The sequence below is a fragment of the Lutjanus erythropterus genome, chromosome 1, assembly GCF_056507025.1.
Source record: "Lutjanus erythropterus isolate fLutEry1 chromosome 1, fLutEry1.hap2, whole genome shotgun sequence".
In the NCBI taxonomy this organism is placed as follows: domain Eukaryota; kingdom Metazoa; phylum Chordata; class Actinopteri; order Lutjaniformes; family Lutjanidae; genus Lutjanus; species Lutjanus erythropterus.
In genome coordinates this window covers 3,594,776-3,618,495 of record NC_139317.1, presented here as the reverse complement: position 1 = coordinate 3,618,495, position 23,720 = coordinate 3,594,776, and the positions used below count along the sequence as shown (strand labels likewise).

At 39.9% G+C, this 23,720-nt stretch overlaps 1 protein-coding gene across 1 annotated transcript in view; it reads left to right on the top strand.

Annotated features, from left to right (window-relative positions):
• LOC146332491 (CD82 antigen-like) overlaps positions 1-23,720 on the top strand; it is a 54,997-nt gene that overhangs the window by 17,657 nt on the left and 13,620 nt on the right. Inside the window, exons 2-3 of the mRNA XM_084721832.1 lie at positions 11,078-11,150; positions 16,961-17,033. Of these exons, the coding sequence (XP_084577958.1) occupies positions 11,088-11,150; positions 16,961-17,033 (136 nt within the window). The 5' untranslated portion in view covers positions 11,078-11,087. The remainder of the gene's footprint in view (positions 1-11,077; positions 11,151-16,960; positions 17,034-23,720) is intronic.

The following is a 23,720-nucleotide window of genomic DNA, read 5'->3' as shown; positions in this document are numbered from 1 at the left end:
CCCTCTCCTTTAGAACCCTTCCTTGCTCCTCCACCTCAGCTGAAGGACCAGCGGTTCCACTCCGAGTTCCCTCCATATGAACGAACCTCCCTCCGATAGTTGTTATCCAACCGAAAAATGACAACAGACCGCCACTCCGGGGAGCCGACCTGTCGTCTTTTCGTTGTTTTGTCGCTTTCTGTTTGTCTCGTGTCGATGGGGCAACCAAAAAACACACCTGTGAAATGACTGGCTGCTGTTCGGGGGTCACTGCGGCACCTTGGGATATGATTGGCTGTTTGGAAACCAGAGAGGGCGCACACACGGGGCCTGTCTGTTAAATGATTGGCTGTTCTCGTGTCACTCGCTGCTCGCTCTGTTACCAACGACCTGACCGACTGTTTATGAGCGGGGAAGGAGACGTTCTGTGCTTCATGGCGGTTTGCATTCAGCACATTTAAATCAAACTATTGAACATTTCTATCAATAATGTTTCTATCGCTGATAACTACAAGCCTTGTTTGAATACTGGGTTACAGTCTAAGAATGTACGCCACAAATCCCCAATAATTTGTCCGAAGGGGCCTTATCCTAAAACTTCTAGACCTTGAAGTGAGAAAAACTGGACTACAAATATCCGATCATATTCCTTCTTTATAACGTAAAGTACTTGATTTTTGTGCTTTTATAGCTGTAAATGTGATGGCAGCTGGAAACTGATTAAAGACTGAGGTTAAAGTGTTCTGCACTTCAATGAGATGCTGAAGTGAAAATAAAATAAAAGTAAAAACGTGTACCTAACTTTAACAGTTTCACAGCTGAACACAAAGTCACGTACAGATCCACGTGCTCAGAGAAACAGAAACCTGCTCTTATCTTCACTTTACTTTCTTTATTGAGTCTGTTGTGTCATTCAGCAGCAGTGAGTGTGTGTGTTGTTGTTGTGCCTGGTACAAGCAGAGGCTTCAGGAGGAGGAGGAGGAGGAGGAGGAGGAGGAGGAACATTAAAATGAAGGAGGGAGGAGTGGAGGAGTTTGTTTATTACGAGAATGAAACCAGAAGAGAAATTAAAAGGCAGCTGTACTGTAAGATATGAAGACTTTTCAGCGCTGCTATAGTTGTTGAGTCTCTTCGGGAGAAAAAGTCCAGCAGAAATTAAACAAAGCGCCTCAGCAGTTCTCTGGGTTTACAAACCGCCAGTTTTTTAAGCCTCGCTTTCCAACACAGAAAACGTCCTAATGTGGTTCATGTTTCATCAGAAACGTGTCTGACAGTCGAGTGCTAACAGACCAAAGTCCAAAAAACCAGGGACGCACAGATTGTGAAAAATATGGCAGAGAATTTCTTTTTCACAGTGCCGAATTTCAGCTAAATCTAACTGAAATATATAAAATTAAAAGTTTATTTATCAAAAAAAAAGTAAAGATAATGTGAATATACTTTGTATAAACTGAATGTAAAAAAAATCAAATAAACTTTTACTAGATCACATAAGGAGGCTGTGCAATAAGTTTAATCAAATCTGACATTATGTATTTAATTTATTCACACTGACTCAACATGATGGAAAAACGGTTTTAAATGCAAATCTTTGAACATTGAACTTGAACTTGAAATTTACATGAGAACTGATAAATTTTATTAATACCAACCGTTTTTAATATCTCTGAGTCTGAACACAGTGTATGTAAAAAACAAAAAGCTCCTCACCGCAGCGTAGACGCAGTTTGATGTTGATTGTTTTGCAACTGTCAGACAAACTGTCTGCGTTTATCAAAAGGAACCGATGAGCCTGGAGCCTTTTGATTATTTAAAATACAGCAGCAGTTTGGCTGAGAGCCGATGGAGACACCAGTGGGTTTTTGTGGTTGTTTGTTTTGTTTTCTCTTGCAGGATGGCAGATATTTCTTCATTTTTTCGTTCAGCCCTAATGCTCACTGTACTGCTCCCAGTCAGACTGCAAATAACCAACACAATATTTCAAAACTGCGAAATAATGCAAAACTGATGCAATACAGTAGATGAAGATGGGCCTCGGCCGACTTTGAATGTCTTATTTGTTATTTGCAGATTTGTTGATGTCAGTCAACAAGCCAGATATAAAATGTAAATTGGTGGATCTCTGCCAAAATCAAGTTATAAAGCTGAACTGTTACTGTAATTGTAAAAGATGTTTGTCTTTCTGTGTTTGGCAGCTGTCAGCTGCTGGTGACCACATCAAATAAGAAAATATGTCAGAGAAACAGGTTTGTTCGACAGGGTGTGAGACTAACTGAGAAAACAACTAGATAAAGATCATCTGATGTCGGCTCTTTGGTTGAAACAGAAATTCACACTTTAACTTGTGTGATTGATTTTACAGTAAATCTTCACTGTGAACAGTTTGAAACGGTTTGAAGTGACTTCGGTGGTCACTGTTCTGACTTTGACCTTTCTCAGTCCGGACTGCAGTCAGACTTCCTGCTGTTGGTCATTTAGTCAAACTTTAGTGCGACACTTCGGTCACGCTCGTCATTTCAGACGTCTGAAGAGATTTACGACCCCTCTGTTCACACTAATGTGATTACAATCTCTTGTGGTGTTTTGTGGATGCGGTGTGTGTGATACTGGCTCGCGTGTCTATCAGATTGGCATATGACCCACATTGTAGGTCATTACCCACGATGCATTGCTGAGAGTTTGCTATTTTATGTCCCAAAATGCTAATTTTTCTTTTTGTTAGCGTCTGTCATGTGTTTGTTCAGAACGTGTTTGTTTGTGTTGGTTGATATTTGGATTGCATTTTCTTTATGCTTCATGCTGCTCTGTGTTGCAGAGTATTTTCAAATAAAAGACTTGAGTTGTGGGATTTAGACTTGCAGTGTGGATCGGTGATGGGAGCACGATATCCAGTGCATGGACTACGTCCCGGATCATGAAATCAGATTGATTGGGTCCGATCTCTGCTAACAGCGACCCACAGAAAAGAAACTCTGCTGCTGACGATGTAACAGAGTCTTTGATTCACCTGCCTGAGCAGGTTTGATAAGAAAATCACTAACGGGACACGGAGACGTGACGAAGAGAGTCAGAAACAGAACTTCACCAACATCTGCTGCCTTACAGCAACTCTGAAAGGACAAACTATCTCAAGTACAGACGGCTTCAAATCACAATGTTATAATGATTGGGGGCTGATGGTTGGGGAGGGTCGATGGACTGTCCATCAGTCAAACCCTGCTGTCCAGGGCTGGACGACTGGATGAATATAGCACCTATCAATGATGGGCTGAATCCAGCACTGGTTGTTCTGGGGAGTTTTTGCTAATTTTTGGGGTGATATTTGTCATATTATTTTGTTAATGTTGGTCTGCAGAGTGACAGCTGCTGCTCCGCGACACGCAGCAGCCTGCAGAGTCTGTCCACTGTTTTCAGGGGACAAATATATCGATGGATAGGCTAACGATTGTCTGTTGGAAAATTTGAACATGTCGCCCAACCCTACAACTGTCTAGTGTCTTGTGTTGGGAAAAGCCTAAAAAAAAAGTTTACAGGTGAAGAGCGCTTTGTGCTCCTATTGGTCAACGACACTGAACAAACCGTGGAAGGCCTCTTTTTGTTTGAAAGATGTTTCAATTAGAGCTGCGCTTAATCACTTAATTGATTATTAGATTAATTGTCAAGTATTTTTGGATTTTATTTGATTTGATTTTAGTAATTTTTTTTTTTTAAAGAAAAAAACTTGAAATTCTCTGTTTCCAGCTTCTTAAATGTGAGTATTTTTTGGTTTCTCTCCTCTTCTCTGACAATAAACTGAATATTTTTAGTTTGTGAGTAAAACAAGACATTTGAGGACGTCACCTTGGACTTTGGGAAATACTGATTTACATTTTTCACCATTTTCTGACATTCTGAAACAAAATAATTGGCCGCCTAATCGACTCTGACAATAATCATTACTTGCAGCACTAGTATCAGTTCAGACGCCATACTTCTGTACTATTATCGAGCTGATTTGATGCATTTATTTTTCTACACTTTTCTTTAAAGTTTAGATTGAATCTGCCAAAGACACTTAAACCTGAGTGTAAATGTGGTCTTTGGCTCTGAGAGATTAAACTTCAGAAAGCTCTCAGTAGAGAGGAGCTCAGTCTCGCTCCTGTGTTCAAGTATTTTCTGCTCATTGTGAGCCAACTGTCTGTGTGTCAGGCACTGAAGAGTGTGTGTGTGTGTGTGTGTGTGTGTGTGTGTGTGTGTGTGTGTGTGTGTGTGTGTGTGTGTGTGTGTGTGTGTTGAGAGGGTGACAGAGCCTGCATCACTTCAACCCACAGCAGTCAATAGCGAGCTGTGTGTGCTAACTGGGACTGGTTCCCGCTGTCCACTGAGGCGGGTCAGAGTGGACAGACAACCCAGTTTAAAGTCTGTGTGAACTGGGTCAAAACTTCTGACGGCACAGAATCGACCTGCAGCTCCCGTTTGTGTCCGAGAATCATTTTAATAACATCGTCTGTTTCCTGACACTTAACTGCCGTCATGACGTGTTCAGACGGCGCAGACGGCTCTCTGTGGGAATAATCACAATAGCGTGTTTCTATTTCTGTTGCTCAATTTTTGCACCGACTCGATGTTGGTGTGAAGAAGCAGCTGCTGTGAAAAAAGTCTTCCCTGTGGTTTTATCTAAAATGCATTTTAAAAAACTTGTCATATTCAACAAGTTTAGGATAATCAATAAATTGAAACATCATGCACATTCCTGAAGTGGACATGTTTTCATTCTGGAGCTGCAGCACAAAGTGGCTCCGTCTCACTTCTAAATTTAACAAAGCTTTTGTTTCAGAAGCTTTTTTTTTTTTTTTCTTTTACAACCAGAAGTTCGAAAATGCTTTTACAACCTCTGGAGAGGCCATGAAGGCACCATAGTGTCATTTAAAGGATAAATCTAGTTATATTATGTTTTTTTCTTGCCAACAAAACCCATGAAAAGACCAAAAACAACAATGACTGAGTGGTAGCAAGACGTGTTTGTGTTTCCAAAGTCTGATCTGAGCCACAGAGTCTATTGTTCTCCAAAAACTATTAAAACCAGCAAATTCCTTCAAAGTGGCTCAATGAAATTCATCCCTGCGACTCTGAAAGCCTCAGTGACGCAGTGACTCCTGCAGGACGAGCTAACGGCTAATGTGCTAGCCAGCCAGGAACATGCAACTTCTTTGTATTTTCTCTGTACTGTGCTTTTTACTCCTCACAGTATTTTGTTTTTGGATTGTACAACATGTGACTCAACCAAGTTGGGCTGCAACTAACGATTATTTCATTATCAATTAATCTGTCAATCATTTTCTTGATTAGTAGATAAAAGATTCCTGTCATAGAGGACCAAAGAAAGCAGAAAATATTCACATTTGAGAAGCTAAAATCAGTGAATTTTGACACTTTTTCTTAAAAAAAAAAAAAAACTCAAAATGATTAATCCGTTATTGAAGTAGATAACAGTTAATTTCATAGTTTGCAAATTGATTGATCAACAAGTCGTTGCAGCGCTACGATACAAAGTTTTATTGAAAAAGTTCTTTTGCTCAGCTAGCAGCTTTTAAGCTCGGTTGCTTAAATTGTTAATCGGACAATAAATTCACACAGTTTATTCAAAAGACATATTTCAGGTTGTCAGACCAGAAAGAAACAGTGAAATGAATCCATGCATGTTTGAAAAATACTATAGAAATTTGGTGTAATAGTGACCACATGCTGTAATAGATAAGCTATCTGCTAACATGCTAACAAGCAGGGCTAGCAGTGATGAGTCAGCTCTTGAACTTGTCTCTATTTTTTACGTTCTGTGCTGTTTTCTCCCCTTTGGCATTTCGCTCTATGTCACTTGGTTTAATATGTTATCAAAGAGGGGGATTAAAGCTAACTGAGCTAAGCTAACTGTCAGTTAGCATTCTCAGAAACTTGTTCATGCTGTTTATTTAATAGACTTTTTTAAAAAATTATTATTATTTTACCATCAACTCTGCTCTTATAACTGTCAGCCCTCTGTTGTGGAGGCTGCAGCTTCATCTGTGCTCCATTTACCTCCGACCCGACGAGGAGCTGGAAGTGAATCTGACAACAAGACAGTACGTACAAACGCCACAGCAACATGTCCACAGAAAGAAGCTGGAAAATACTGTGTGTACGACTGACACAAACTGTGTATTATGGTGCGTTCAAATGGGGTCGCGTTTACCGCGTTTACAAGAGTCCATATGAACCTCATGTCGCATTGGTGACATCGTGGACAGGACCTTCACAACTTTCTGTCCGCAGCGTCCGTGTCGTAACAAGTTCACGAGTTCTAAATTCTCACATTGCAGATGAAATTTACAACCCTGACACTTGAAAATTCCAACTGACCTGCAAAATTAACGGTAACGCCTGTTAACTTGTTTGCGATCGTACTGTTAGCCATCAGGTGGCGGTAATGTAGGCTGCCAGCTCAGAGGTTAATGATGCAGTAGCAGGTTTGTATCCACAGTTCAACATCCAGTGAGTCGGACTAAACAAAACCGAGCTAATAAGCTACACTAGCTTCCTGCGTTTTGGACTCTCTGGCTCTTTGTTCCCTGAAATGACAGCCCTGTGAAGATGTTTTGGTCAAAACCATAAATTTGTAAAAAAGAAAACAGTTCCCACAGACTTTCATCGCCCCTTTTAGAGAATCCACAGATTGCATTGAAATTAATTGATTTTTGTTTTAAATGCCTGTGTGAGTTAATCCCACATACACCATCTTGCAGCTGTACTTTAGAAGAGCATCAAATGTGGATTAATCTGCTGCTGAAAATGGCTCCCAACAAATGTGCCATTTCCTCCTGTTTGCTAAAAACTACAGTGAGCAGCTGTTTTGCAGAATTAAGCCTTTTCAACAAAAAAAAGAGTTATATGTTTGATGTGTTCTTAAAGGTTTAACTCTTCAGTAGGAACAAATGTGCTTAGAGCTAAAAGTGATGGATCAGGAGTCAGGAAGTATTAAAAGACGGACGACAAACATGTTGGTTTTGATCTTTTCATGGGATGTGTTGAGAATAACAAAATATAGAATATTATCAGCCTTTATTCTTTCGACCGTGCATAAATAACACCAGGGCTGCAACTAACAGTTATTTTCATTGTTGATTAATCTCTTGATTATCTTCTTGATTAATCAGTTTGTTGTTTGGTCAGAAAATGGTGTAAAATGTCGATCAGTGTTTTCTAAAGCCTGAGATGGCATCTAAAATAGCCAAGTGCAACAAATCACAGAACCAGAACCAAACTGCAGTTTTGTTTTTTTTTTAAAAAGGGAAAATGTGTGCAGAAATGACCTGGACTAAAAAAAGTTGTTCTCCAAATGAAAGAAAACATGTTTGCAGGGAGCAGACGTCAATAAATATCACATCATCATGAATTTATTTATTTTTTCCAATAAACATGAAATTTATGATGCAAAAGTGATCATTTCCACTAATCAATATGATACTAAACTAATATGACTTGTTTTTACCCAAAACACAAGATATTCAGTTTACTGTCAGAGAGATTATACATTTTTTTTATCATATAAAATGACTAAAACTGATTGATTGATTGGCAAAGCAGTTGGTGATTAATTTAATAATCGATTCATAATAATCGTTGCAGCTCTAAAAAAAAAAAAAAAAACATTCTTTGCTTTGACGTCTTTCTTTCATGCATCTTTTCTGTTTTAGTTTTTTTTTTTCTACAGTGAAATCTTTACCCAGCTATTTCCCCCCAAGTTTTCATCTTAAAAACAGACCTAAGAGATTGAGTATAATTTGGGGTTTCAGCGTTTCTCCTCTCAGCCTCCTCTGCACCGTATCACAGGCTGACGTGCTCTTTGTTAAGGCTTCATCCTGCTCTGTTTAGACTGTAATTCCTTCCATCTGGCTTCGCTGCAACCGTTTGCCAAAATGTCTTTCCTATTGCATATTCTCTCCCCTCTGTCATCCCTGCAGGTGCCCCCCCCCCCCCCCTCATTCCTCACCCTCTAAACTGGCACAGGCAGAACTGTAACAGTAACCCATTTACAGTGATGGGAATGTGGGTCGGACACACGGCACCGCGCTCACGCTGCAGGGCTTCACTGCCAGGAGGAAACATCGAGCCACGCCGCCATATTTCACCCAGATTCTCATAGATTTATTGGACAGTAAGAGGCCATTACTGTACGGAGGGGTGAGGGTGAGGAGGAGGAGGAGGAGGGATGGCTGCAGGGAAGTGAAGAGGAGGTGGAAACAACACAGAGAGGGAGAGATGCTGCGTTCGTGTCAGGCCGAGTTTTCTGTAAATATGAGCCACCACACAGAACCAGAAAGGTCATCAACATTTTGCTGGTGGTGAAATCGAGTTGGTTACATATTTTTATGTCGGGTTTGATCATTTCCACTTGGCATCATGTTTATGAACAAATTCACCACTGTTTCACTCAGAAATAATAATAATAATAATAAAAAAAATAATAATATACCAATATTAGCAGCAAATAAGATTCCGTTATTAGTCCCACATCGGGGGAATTTATGGTTTTACAGCAGCAAAGTGGAAAAGTTAAAGAAGCATCGACAAAAAATCTAAAACCTGCGTACTGTCTGTTCTGTCTGCAGCTAATCTCTCACACTACTGGACCCATCAGCTGGATGTTTTTGTGCACCGTGCACGGTCACCAACAACTGCAAAGTTAAAAACAAGATTTACCGAGGCCACATTTAGGCTCAGAGACAGATGTCCACAGAAAAGTTTGGTCTCATCTTAAACTGGAGCATCTGCAGATTAATTCCATACCTGATATGTTATGATCCACCATACAAGAAAATAAATCCCATTATTTTTAGCTTCACAGCCATCTTGACTGCACCTCATTGGCCGCTGCTGTGTGTCATCACTGTGCATCTGCAGAGGAGTAGAGTTGAGTGATGTCGACCAGACTGGCATATGAGAATATTCAGTGAAACATGGAGATGGATGATGATATCATTGTTGTATTTCAGCAATGAAGCTGAAAAAAGATGGTGGATTCAGAAATAATTTTTAAGTTTGCAACTAAATTAAAACATGCTTTTACTCAACAGTAAATCCTGTGATTAAATGAGATGTTTTTCCTTTAGAAAATCAGGTGCAGGGTGCTAAAATAATAATTTGAATAATTAACCCAGCCTTCATTTTCACACTCTCTGCCTGACATTCCTTATTCATCAGTTTCAGGGTGCTAAACTTTTTGATAAATTACTCTCACTGGTTTTTATACACAAACTTTTTACTGTACTTTAAGTAACAAGATTTAACCCAACAGAAGGAAAATCTACCTCATCAAATCACAAATCACGACATTACGATGGTCAACGCCGTAGTGTTTGAAAACTGTCAGGAACTGCGAACGGCATCATCCATCGGCCCAAACCTAGTTGAGAGATGCAGACTTTACTACAAACTGACTGTAACTCCCCTCATTCTGAACTGATTTTCGTGAAATTTGGTTTGTTATAAACATAAGAAACTGATCATGATAGCGGTGACTTGTTGGTATTAAATTCAGGCGTTGGGGGTGATCACACCAGCTCTGTGACAAAATATGAACCTTCTGAGTAGACACAACTTCAGCTGAGACGTGCAGACGCTGATCTGTGAACAGGCAACATCACGGGTCAGTTAGTCAGAATTTCAGGCTTCTGTTGTAAAGCCGCCTAGTTGCTTGTAATTTTCTAAATAAAGAACAAAATACGTAAACTGCTGGATAAACTGTTCATATACGTCTCTGGGATAAACGCATCATTTCCTTAAATTCATCACAATAAATTTCCCCTGGTGTTTCGTTATTAAAATGCTTGTCTTATGAAGCAGCACAAACAGGAAATGTTTACATTTGGGGATTTCATCAACAGTAACTTAACACGACTCCTACAAAGCTGAAAGCAAATATAAAATGGTAAAATAATGCAGATACCTGAAAGTACAAACAGCGACACTGGAGAGAAACTACATTTCAAAACACTGAGATTTCAGATTAGAAGCTACAAAAATACTGAGAGCTGAACTTAAAATTTCAACTTTTAAAATCATCTTTCTCTCTGCTCTCCTGCACTCACGAGGCTGCAGTTGGCGAGACGTCACCGCAGCCCACTTGGAGGTGGGAGGGCTCACTTTGCCCCCCTCCACTCTAGGTCCCTCTCAGTCACAGCTCGGCACGATAAAAGTGGCAGTGGAAATGCAAATCAGCGCAGCACGGTTTGAATTGTAGTGGAAAAGCTCCATGCAAAACCAGAAAAAGTTCACAAATCTCTGCTGGCTGCATCTGGCAGTTGTGGTGGCATTGCAGTAGGTGCTTCACCATCTGTTGCCTGGCAGGGATCTGCACTCAAATGAGTGACCTCTTGGAATTTTATTCCAGAATGTTGTCATCATTGGAATAAATATTTTATAAACTGATCTTATGTTTTATGCATGAAACATTAATCTGAAAAGTAAGTGCAGCTCTCAGACAAGTGTAGTGGAGTAACAGGACAACATTTTCCTCTGAAATCTCTGTAAAGATGCATAAATACTCAAAATGTAAGCTTGTCAAATTTGTACTTCATTACAGTACGTGAATACAGCTGTCTTTGGGTGCAGATGGAGAGTTATGTGTCTTAAACGTGTAACTTCTAATCTGCAGATATTAAATTGTTGGTTTATGTTAATATCCTCATCTGTCCTGATGGTAAAGCTCATATATTATTCATATTTATGTGTTGATTTCCTCTAAACTTGTATGGATCTGGATCTGTTGGCTGGACAGTGTGTGAGAAAGCAGGTTCAGAGGGTTTGGCCTCTGCTCCTTGTGTGCTCACAGATTGAGGTTGTGATTGTACTGGTTTTTTGCGGGTGTAATCCTGGAGGATTTGAACCCCCCCAGTCCGGATCATGATCAGCCGGGCCAGCTTATCCACGGAGGTCTGCGGGTCTAAAGCATCTGTCACCACTTGTTCACATCACGCTCGGCGCCCAAAGACGATCTGAACACACAGTGATGCTCTGCTCTCGTACAGGAACTCTTCACCTCAGCTCTGTTTATGTTAATCTGCTCTGTGTCTCGTGTTTACAGATCCGGCACCATGGGGAAAGGCTGCATGACGGCAACCAAGTACTTCCTGTTCCTCTTCAACCTCATCTTCTTTGTGAGTATTTTACCTTCCAGTAATAAAGCAAAATCTAAATCCAGCCCCACAACAGACACATTAATGTCTGTGGCTGCCTCATCAGTCGAGGAGACTTTTATTTTATCGGTCGAATCTCTCAACTTTTGTTTTTATCATAGAATATAAAATAAAAAATAAGTAAATATAAGTAAAATTTAAATATTATAGTTAGCTGCACAATTAATCTAAATTTTATCCAAATTGCATTATGGTCTACTGAAATTTTCAAATTGCAGGACTTGTTGAAGGAGAAATGTGTATAATTTTAAATAGAATATTGTGGTGCTGCAGAGGCGTCTGACCAACACATGATTCTCTAGACTTAAGAAAACGTTTTTGTTCAGTTCAGATCCCTGAAAAAAAGAAAACACGCACACAATATATAACTGTTTTAATGTGTTTTTCAATGAAAATGAGAATAATTATGTAAAAATGATCTCATAAATCATCACAGTTGCAAATCAGTCAAAATTATTGCAATTAGATATTTCTTCAAAAGCGCTCAGCAAATGTAATATTGTTGTTTGTTCGATATATGGAGACGTGTAATCCGTCTTTATTTACAGTCTGATTTAATATTTCTTTAGCTGTAGGCGAGTACTTTTTGAAACAACTGGTCCCTGATTTCAGATGGAGTTGGAAGATTCTCAGCCTGATAATTTTGCTGGAATGGCTGCTGGTATTTGTAGTTTTTATCACTTTAGCTGGCTTGCTGATTAAGCTAACATTAGCTCCATTAATTGGTTGAAAACACTCTCTCAGTCTCTGACTGACTTTTTAATGTTTTGTACAAAGTCTGTAAAAAAAAAATGCTTTTATGTTTTCAAGGTTAAGAATGTGCTTGAATTTTAATATACTCAATGAAAAAATGTTTGATTTTCAACATAATCTGGTGCTCCTTCAGCACATACTCATGTAAACCAAAAATCTTTCAGTATTTGAACTGAAATAACCCTGTGATCATATTTGAATTATGTTGAATAACGAGATTAATTTGTAGCTCCCCTTTTGGATGTAGTTTGGAGAAGACTGCATAAAAAAAATATGTCATAGAAATAAAAAAAACAGTTTCACAGTCTGAGAGAAGAAGCTGCTCTTCAGTCTGGTGGTGCAGCAGCGGATACTTCTGTATCTCCTGCTCGATGGCAGCAGGGTGAACCGGATGTCGCTGATGCTGGGTAGACGGGTACCAGTGATGCTGTGGGCGCTTTTAATGACCCGCTGCAGAGATTTCCTGTCCTGGGTCCTTCACACCCCATGATGCCAGTAAGCGATTTTCCTTTGCATGGTCCGATATCGATTCATAAAATCCCCAAATCTATCCTTTGATATACGTCTTGACAGAGACAGTGGAGCGACAGGAAGGAAGCAAACAAGTGCCTACTTTCAAAATAAAATTTCAAAATAAAAGTCTGTGAATAAAAATACCTAAAAAGGAAGAATTCACAACACAAGACATTAATATTTTTAATAATGCTTCCTGTATAGAGAGTTCCTTGCACAGTTTACAGCATTAGTAGAAATTTTGCCTTCAGTGTTTATATAATACAGCTGGTAAAATAAACAAAGTGACAAAATATACTGATGACTGTGGGTGTAAAGCAGCAATTCTGTTGAATTTCTAGTAACAGTTTGGATGTGATGATAAAGGCGTTTCGGTGAAGGTTCCTGTTAAAGTGCTTGATATTTACACTTTTAAAAAAAAAAAGCTGAATGATATTGTCCTAAAAGACTGATGCTAAAACTAACAAGTTCCAGGAAAGAAAATCAGCATCTTCACCTTCACTGAACTAGTCACTGTGGGAAGTGGTTTTGAATTTGCTAACATCCTGCTGTCTGTCGCCGTCTGGTTGGCTGTTGAAACTGATCCTGGGGCTGTGAAGATAAAGACGAGGCAGGTTTGGAAAAAAAACAAAAACAAAAGCGTGCACTGAAACACAAATTCAAATACGTCGCGTCACGTTTCACTGAGTGGATTCAAGAAGATTTATTGTAATTGAAAATTGGAAATCACAGATTGATTGTGTTCTGACGGTGTAAAAGTATCTGCAGTTGGGAGTTTTTTGCTGTAAAGTGTGAGTAAACTGCAGTTTGTTTTGTGGACAGCTTGGAGGGTCAAAGGTCAACTGTTCATTCATGTTCTCGTTCTGAGTTTTAATTACAGAGCAGATGAAGAGTTTGTGGCCCAGTTCACAGAGTGACACTGTCATGTTTCCTCTCTCCCTCTTCTCTGGAAATGAAATCTGTGATCTGAGGTTAAGAGCTGCTTACCAACCACACACACACACACACACACACACACACACACACACACACTATGTGCGTGCGTGTGTGTTCCTACGCTTATGAAAACCAAACATACGTAGGAGAACACAACCAAAGGAGGAAATTTGTCATCATTCAGTTACATTTGTTTTTTTTTTTGTTTTGTTTTTTTCCTCAGAATTTGTCAGTGACACAGATTCTGCTGAAAACATTTTTAAATTTAATTTCATCAAAGAGAACATATAGAACATGTAGAACACATAGAACATGAGCCCAAGCGTCTCGTGTTACAGGCACTTTTTTAAATCATGATCAATCGATCAATAGTTGTTTGTTTTTAAAATGTCAGAAAATGTTGATCAGTTCTTCTCAAAGCCTAAGACGACGTCCACAAATCTCACAAAGTCTTATTTCACTCACATCCCAAAGATTTTTAGTTCACTGTCACAGAGGAGTAAAGAAACCAAAAAATATTCACATTCAAGAAGCTGAAATCAGAGAATTTTGACTTTTGTTCTTAAAAAAATACTCAAAACGATTAATCAGTCATCGAAATCGATGGCAGTTAATTTCATAACCAAATAATAATCAATTAATTGATTAATCGTTGCAGATCTAGTGACTTCTGAATTCATAATTTCATTCATTTTAATCCCATTACTGCCCACAGGGCTCTAACTGCAACTGATTATCACATATTTTTGCAGAAAATTGTAAATTTTGGCCACATAACATTTTAAAGTAGTGAAAAATGGTCTTTTATGAGGCTGACGTCAGTATTTTTTTAGACTCCATCCCTGGATTTGAGTATTTGAGGTCCTTTTAAACTTGATCCTTTTTACATAAAGATCCTGTCGTCTTTATGCTGGCTGCTGGCTTTTTTCTTTTTTACCCTGAACGTGTCTGATTTTGGATAAAATGTCAGCATTACAGAACCAAAATATGCGTGACATTTAACACAACACCATCTGTGTCTAGTTTGCTTTCTGAACATAAAACAATGGTCTGTATCGTCCCTGTTATATTACTGTTGATCTCATCCTTTGTTTAAGAGGTAAGAAGCTCCTGCACCTCGATGTCTGCTCAGTCTGCAGACTTTTTACAAAGTACACTGGTATAAAGTTCCCTGACAGTATAAATTCTGACTATAACGTGGTTGATTCCTCTCCTTGTTTGACCAAAAAGCATCATGATAATAAGTTACAACAAAATGTTAAAACCAATAACGTCAGAGAGATTCGGTTGTAGCTTGTTTCTAACAGTTTACTGCAGGGAACAAAACGAAAAAGAGGAGGAGGAAGAAAAAAAGGCCGGCCCTTATGTGGACATGGTTCAGGTTTAAAAAGTCAAACGAGGAGACGAAAACAATAATCTGCAATTAGGGCTGCACAAATAATTGAATAATTGAACTGAATGATTATTTTGGCTCTTTGAGCACCACAGACTGAGTGTAATTTAGTTCCATGATACTGGAGAGCCGATATCTCCAAAACTCTGCAGCTCACACCAAAAAAAAATCTAGATTGATAAACAGCAGAACAGGTAAGAGGAAAAATATGAACTTCTTCTTTTTTTGAAGACATTAAACATCATAGAAAAATGTTATTGCTCATATCAGTCCATGATACTGAATATTGCACATGACAAAGAACATTATTTAGCCCCTCATATTGAACATTTTGGGATGAATTGTCCCTTTAAAGGCAGAACAACTGCCCTTTCTACAGAACGGTGATGCAGAATAACTGACAGTAGAGGGAAGTCCAAAGCCTGGCCAAGGATTCACAGACTCCTGACACGCGGCTCCTTAAATATTTTTGCTTTCAAGGCTCAACTCTTGAAGTTTTGACCTGATAAAACTCTGGAACAATAAAAGATTAATGAGTGGCAGTGACACAGCAGCATTGCATAACTGCACACCTTGAATATTTCATCACCAGGCCTCTGCACTGCAATGATTTTGTCTCCGCTTTGTAAAAAAAAGCAGATGTTTTTTTATTGGTCAGCGTTCAAAGACTTAAAAGACTCAGATCTTCACTTGCAATTTTCAAAACTTAGACTTTTGCTGGAGGACTTTAAACTTTAACCAATAGACTTAAAAAAACAGCTTTGAATTTTGTCCTCAAAACATCTGTAAGTGTTGTGCTTTTTATTTAATCCAAGCTGTTTATTTTGTGTCTGTGCTGGTGATTATATGGAGAAAACTCTGTGTTTCTGTTCAGCAGCTCTCAGGACTTTTAACTGAATCTCTGTGGTTTGGAGTTTAGTTTCACTCCTACTTTCCTGTCGGGTCTCATCAGCCTGATCTGCTGCTGCTGCACATTAAAAGGTTTCACTGACAAATAAGTGCAGAATTGGACTTGGATTCACTTTATGGAGCTTTTTATACAACAAAAACAAGTCGGCACAAGACAGGGACGGATTTTGGTGCTTTTTTTTTCTGCTCAGCAGATCAGTTTTAAATATTGCAGCGAAGAAAAGTAGAAGAAAAAAAAGCCACAGTGACGTCCAACACATCACGAAACGCCCTTTACCTCACATTTCCTCAGGATAATACCATGTACCACACATTTCGTCCCTCCTTCACACTGTTTTGTTTTTAATTAATTGACGAAAGTGTCTGTCGGTTTCCAACCAAAATAGGAAATGAGCCGTTTACTGATTCCTGTTTAGAAATGGGGAAATAAAAAATAGAAAACTACCTGTTTCCCATTTTTTGTTTTGTTATTAAAAATGGAACCCACCCACCAGAAAAAAAAACAGAAACAAAAAACAACCTTTTTCCTGCTTTTTCTTTTGATATTTAAAAAACAAAGATTAAAAAAAACCTGACCAGCACATATTTTATTTATTATCAAAACCAAAAAGACAAATCATTAAACAGCTTTTTTCCTGATTTTTTTTCTCATTATAAAAATGAAAACCGAAACCACTTTTCTAAATTTCGATCAAAAGTTAGGAGAGCAGTTTATGTGTTAGCTGAGCAAAGTGTTTTCATGAACGGGTATTAACAGCTTAGTTCGTTAAGAGAGAAAAAAAAATGGCATCCGATTAGTATCAGCACCAGCAGATAAACAAGGTTGCAGCATGGATATCAGTATTGGACATGAAAAAGTGAAATCGAACCATCATTAATATGTGAGAAATGGTAAATTAATTAATGTGCACGCACCTACTTCATGCCACCCTGCATAAGTAGGTGCCTCCTGTCAAAATGCTCTGGACATGCCTCTGGTTTTTATCATCGTTAATTATCATCTTCTTTTCATCAGTGAAACTGGGATACAGTAGTACTAGTAACACACACCAGTATAACCAGTATAAAAGCAGAATGTGAGCTGATTGTTTTGTTGCATCCTCTGCTGTCAGTGAAGGTTCTCACACACAAACTTCATCTGTTAAAGTTTGTTTACAGCATGTCTGCAGTATCTCTCTGTCTGACCTGTGTGTGTGTGTGTGTGTGTGTGTGTGTGTGTGTGTGTGTGTGTGCGTGTGTGTGTGTGTGTGTGTGTGTGTGTTTCCAGCTGTGCGGCGCCGTCATCATGGGCTTTGGGCTGTGGCTCCTCCTGGACAATCAGAGCTTCATCGTAGTCCTCAGTAAGTGCCTGTTTCACATTTAATGTAATTTTCCTTCCACTGAGATGCAGGAACGAACAGACTGAATCGTTCTGGTGATTTCTGGCGCGCAGGAGTCCGTTTGATGTTTATACTTTATTTGACCTGATTACTTCATTTGTATGTTTTTAAGAGATGAGTTGTAATTATCACTCTAGTCGTGTGTGTTGTTGTCAACTTCAGAGGAGATAAAACCCTCCGGCGCTGCCGTGATCCCGAAGCACAAACAAAACAATCAACCAATATGTTTTTTTTTTTGTTTTTTTTTCCAATGGGCCTTTTACACTAATCCACTTGTAGAACATATGTAGGCCAATACAAATGGAGGCATGATTAACAGGCTGAAAACAGGCCAAGGTCTGGCTGCAGGCTCCCAGTCTGTGTGAGTGTGTGTGTCTTTAAGTGTGTGTGTGGTTTAGTACGAGAGAAAGCAGAAGAAACCGCCAGCGCTCACGGTGCACCACAAAGATTTTAATATTCGTTTGTTTGTTTGTTGAAACGTGATGAACTATAGATGAACCTGCGGGGAAGCAGAAGTAAACAAGCTGCACCAGTAAACCTTCATGTAACACTGTAATGTATGTCAAATATTTCACTTTTTAAGCACTTTTTCCCAGAAAGATCATGGTTTGTCTCTGACATGAGGGTATCAGTAACCACATTTTAACAGTTTACACCCAGGGAGCAAATAGAACTGAATTAATTGATTAAGAATCAATTTTAGGCTTTAAATCTACTGCAGCTTTAACTGATTAAAGTTGCAGTAGGTAGAAGAGTTGGGTTTCGTTTTCTCCGTCCTGAGCCCCTCCTACCACATGAGCAGTACGTGCTTCATCAGGAAATCGTGAGCAAGCGCAGACCGACAGACATCAACTGTGGGTAATAAAACAAACACCTGAGAGTACAAAACAGCGACAGAGGAGAGAAACTACATTTCAGAACATAACGATTCAGTTTGGAGCTACAGGAGTACCGAGAGCTGATCATAAAGAGACTTTTTTTTAAAAAAAAGGAGGCACGTCAGGGTTTGGTTTGTCGTAACCTCAGCCCGTGTTGAGGCGGGTCAGGCTCACTTTGGCCCCACTTCAGAGTTGGTCCGTCTTCGGCACAGCGCCACGTAGCTTGATCAGATAAAAGCGGGAACGACAACGTTTGACTCAGTGTGGCCAAAAAAACAAGTGTCAAAGACCCATGTGTCTTTGTGCATCAGTACTGACGGTCCTCACCAGAGACGTTGATTCTGTCCTTTACATCTTTCCTCTTTTTACTCTCACAACATGACTTTCAAATACATTTCTCCCCCAGTCAGCAGTCGACATGGACAGAGAGGCTAATTATCTTACTGTTAATAGCGTGGTCGACTTCTCTGTAGTCATGAAGACAGATCCACTTTTTAATCGCAAAAGTTCTCATATGGCCAGTCCCTGATTTCTTCGTGGATCGCTGCTGCAGAAGGTTGAGGAGCAGGAGTGAAAATAAATCTTCTTTTTAATCCCAGAAGTTTAAAACATACGCTTTGACCTCCCATCCTGCTAATGAAGGAGTTGGCATCAAAGCGACTCCAGTGTTTCTTCCTCCAGACCTTCTAGTCTGCCACTGATCCTCTCATCCAGAGTTCCCAGGCTACACCTCTGCCCCCTATTTGTTTGGAGTTTAAAATTTGACAATTCCTACATATTGCACCTTTAATGAGCTCCTCTACAGAGCAGTCTCACATGCAGACTGTGGGGAAAAATAATTCAAGCTACACAGTCTGTATCAAAACCAGTTTCAGACCAATGCTTTAAATAATTTCATCATTCATCTGTTGGACGCAGTGATTTCTGCTTCACTTCCACTCTGCTGCTGTGACGCCTGAGAGCTCAACATAAAAACTCATGTACAGGCTACTTGTCTTTTTGATTTCATTATTCGATCATGAACTGATGGATTGTGGTTGTTTGGGTTTACAAAACTCTGAGCTGCACTGATAACAGACATTCCTTCATCCTGTTTATCAGTCACAGCGACCACGATGAAGACCACGACGAAGGCCGCAGGCCAACGTGCATCAAATGTTAGTTCCGTGAACGTGTGTCCTGAGGCCTGTCAAGGTCTGTGTGTGTTTTCCTCCATTTGAGATGTTCAGTTAAACACAAGTGTCCAGCAGATTTCTGTCTGGTTGCCTGGACTGTGTTTAAAAAAGAAATTCCTTTAAGTCACACATCAGCTCTCCTCTCTCTTTCTTTGTCAGCGTCTCTGACATTTTTCCTCCTCCATTTGTTTCTCATCATGGCCTCTTTTATTCCTGTTGAAAGACTAATTTGTCTCATCAACCTGCAACTTGTAAGGTTAAAAAGAAGCAGTTCAACATTCGGGGGAACACGTTTATTAAGCTGCTTGCTGAGAGAAAATCGTTTGTAAGACACAGGGGGAAATGGCTAGTCTGCCTCTTTCTAAAGTGAAACAACAACTCGAAAAACTCACTGACTGTTTGCTTCACTGTGCAACACAAAAAAAATGCTACCACATAGTTACAAGTCTTCTACATGGATCGTAAAGCATTTTTCTGTATATCAAAAGCTATATGTAGCCGTCAAGTGTGGAGATGGACTTTTTAATCCACTCATGGAAGTTAACATTTATTCGCCACCCACAACTGACTCTTAACTCAAAAAGTAAGATGAATTTTGATGGGAAATCTGTTTCTGTTACCAGTATGACCTGCATGCATGTAATGCTAGAAGAGAAAGCCTGACAGGCGTAGCAACATTGGCTCAGACACAGTTTAGTTTCTGTGATTTTTGGAGCAGAGACTCTGGCCTCCATGGGGTGCCTCAGGAAAATGCAAAAAAAAAGTAAGTAAAATTAAATTAACATTGTTAATTATTAAAAACTATAATTAATAGTAACATATAACATATTGAAATATTACCACCTGCTCCTTCCAGTCTTTATGCTAAGCTCAACAAATCATGTTCTGACTTCAGATCTGTTCATGTGAACGTTATCAGTCCTCTCACTCATGGAAAGAAAGTAAATTGAGCCAAATTCCCCCTAAATTTTGAACTCTTCCCCCTGAAACAGAAACAGTGAGAGTTTATCAGCACGAGAGAATCAGAAAGAGACGAGCAGTGTGAGCGAGACAGAACGTCTCAGAGACGCCTGAACAAGTGTTGATGCAGAAATATAGAGACAGACATTGAGCTGGTGTAATAGAGAGACAGCCTGGGTGTGTGTGTGCGCATGCGCGCGCGCGTGTGTGTGTGTGTGTGTGTGTGCTCTCAGACCAGTGGTGTCACTGAGGACATTTGTCCCTCGTCCGTGGCCTCTCTGCAGGTGTCCTCCCATCAGACACTGGGCTCTTTCTGCTCCGTCCAGCATCAGCATGCATCACATCAGCCCAGTGCGCTCACCGCCTTACTCATCACCACACACACACACACTCATCACTACACACACACACACACACACACACACACTCAGAGCCGTGCACTACATCACCGGTCTGTCCGAGCGGAGAGGACGGAGGACAGATGAGTCCAGGATTTGATGGAGGTCTGACTGGAATGTGGTCATTGGACAGAGACGACAGCGGAGGGTTAAAGCAGCAGCAGTGGACAGTTTAGCTTTGTGTCTGCACATAAATGAGACGTATTGATGCTCAATGGAACATTTTATAAAGGAGCCAGTGGCCCGTTATGGTCTCACAGATGATCACAGTGGGTTTCAGGGTGAATCAATGAGCTGCCTGGTGCAGAGTGAAATCAGCTGCTGTAACCTGATTGAACAAAGACAAGCTGAGTCACAACCAGACCTCATTTACTGCTGTTACACATCTGATGTGAAAACTAGGGATGTTCCTGCAGACTGAAATCCCTGTAGATTAAACCTAAATAATTTTATGACTTTTTTTTTTTTTTTTTTTTTTTAAGAAAACACTGTGTTGCAGAGTGTGGCTAACGTTAGCGGTGTTAGCACCAGCAGCCTGCTCTCCTTGCAGGTTAACGCCCACAATGTCTGTGCTGAATATAGTTATACGTTTCTCTGGTCACGTTTTTATATGTTATGGTTATATGTGGTTATATTCTGACACAGCCTGCATACAACCCTAATTATTCATTTATTTATTTATATAACAACATTTGTATTGAGCTTTTAATCCAAATATCAAAACAAACAAATATACAAACAAACAAATATCCCCTCAAACAGTCTGACAATCACACAGGAAAAGACAGTAGAATAAAATATAACAATCCTAATAATGACAATAATTATAAAAATAGAAAAATAAATGGTTGTAAATAAAGTTAAATATATAAATAAATGAAAAAACAAAATAACAACAAAAGGCAGGATATAGTATACTTTCATGTTATTCCTGATTTCTGCAGTAAAGAATCTGATTCTGAAAGCGACTCTGCTCCAGTTTGCCAAATGTGAATAACAGAAACTTGTGTGTGCATGAGTGTGTGTCGGTGTGTGTCTGTCTGTGTGTGTTCTTAGTGCATCACTGGCCTCCTCTGTGTTATAATATATCAGCCTGTGTTTCAGCATTAATCTGAGGTCGAGAGCCTCCGGTCGCCCTGCAGGTAGTAGGTCGACCCTCAAAATGTGTACGTGTGTGTAAGGGCACAGAAACACACACACGCACACACAGACACACACAGGTTTTCATTTCCTGCTCCCCTCCCCCTCCTCAGCCTAATTTTCCATCATAAACTCCCTGGTTTGGCTTCGTCTTGGTTCGGAGCTGCGTGCCCTGGTTCACTGATCCCCCCTGGGGGTATCCCATGATTCCTTGAGGCCAGCAGGACTGAGTGTGAGGGGGGTCCGGTCTTTAAAACGGTGCTCTGGCAGACGTGAACATGCTGACGTGTTCCTTCCAGTCTCCTGCTTTTGTTTGACTCTGTTCACCATCAGTGTATCGGATCCTGTGTTTCTGGAGACTCGACATCATGAACCCGATGAAAACTGGCTCTCAGGTTTTGATGAGTCATCCTCCATCAATGAAGAGAGTTTCCCCAAATCCCATGCTGGGGTTTGAGTTGTAGCTGAGGTCTTATTTTAGCTTCCTGCGTTACGCTGGAGCCTGATCACTCACCATAAGCGGAGCTCTGCAGCAGATGCACATTTGCTTCTGATTTAATTCATTTTTGATGATCACACATGTTGCTGTGTCGACTGAACTCGTCTGGTTTCAGTTTTCAAAAGTTTGTAGAGTTCAGATTGCGACATCACTACAGTGAAGTGTCCCGACGGTCCTGCAAAACTTTGACCTCCTGGAATTAAAATATCCACCGTTCTTGTCTTTCACCTGAATGTGATGAACTGAATGTTCCAGATTTTGTGTCGTGTCGTTTGAGTTGTAGACGTGGCTTCTCAAGAACACTATCAGTTGTGTTTATTGGCTTATTAACAGGAAGTACTGCTGACTCAAACTGGACCTCAGCTGTGGTGATCGGACGTTCAGCCCAGCTGAGACAATTCCTGATAACAGAAAAGCTTATGCTGAGTTTGCACAACATGAAATCCTATTTGCATTGAGATATCTGAATAAAAGATGTACGTGTGGCAGTAAAAACTTTATAATGAGCTGCAGGTTAGTTGTGCTACAAGGTTAACATATTCAAAATTGCTAAAAAGTTCAACAATGTGAAGAAATAACAGTTTTGGTGTCTCATAATATCACTTGGTACCTCAGAGGCGACTCTCTGGTAGTTTAGCTCCGGCCTCGTGCTGCAGGTTCAGCTGGGAAACGTTTGTGAGCTGCAAGTTTGCTATTTTAGTCCAATAAATAAACAAAATTAAATAAACAAAAAGTTCTTTGAAAGACTGATGGTTCCATTAAGAACCTTTTTCATCCAAATAACCCTTTTTAGACGAAAGAGTTCTTCAAGGATTGTTGAAATCCTTTAAGAACTCTTTCAGGGGTTCTTTGTACTATATTATAAAACGGTTCTTCATAGAACCCCGTAGGTTCTTGGTAGAGGTACCGGTTTGGTTCTAGATAAAACCCTTGGAATACAAAAATAATGTTGGTAGAACCTCCTGAATGTGTTGTAGATAAAACCCTTGGAATATTAAAAGGTTCTTGGTCGAACCCCCTGGGTGGATTCTTGTTCGCACCGTTCTAGAAGTGTAGAAAGGTTCTGGATAGAACCTACAGAGAGGGTTCTAGGAGGAACCATTGCACCAAAAAAGGGTTCTCTGTAGAACTTTTTACAGGGGGTTCTAGCTGAAACCTTTCACAGATGGTTCTAGGTATAACCCTTTATGTTGGGTGCTCGCTTTGAAAAGTTCCAGGTGAACTTTTATAGAAATTTCTAACAGGAACCAAAGCTGGTTCTTCTCTGGTTCTAGTTAGAACCTTTATTTCTAAGGTTGTATGTTTGGTAAATGCAATTTTTTAAGATTTTCTAAATATGAATAAATAAATATGATCAATTAGAAAACAGATCACAATTTGCAGCCCTAGTTTGCAGGTTTTTGTCCACAGAGCTGCAGCAAAGACTACAGTTCAGTATCTCAAACGTTGCTCTTTTAGCTGTTGTGATTTGAAAGAACAGCCTGTAGTAGTGTTGAGCTATCATGTGGTTTCTGAGCGGCGCCATGGCTCAGCGGTCAGCGCCTGCTGTCGCCTCACAGCAGGACTGTCCTCCTGGGTTTGAATCCCAGCTGAAGCGG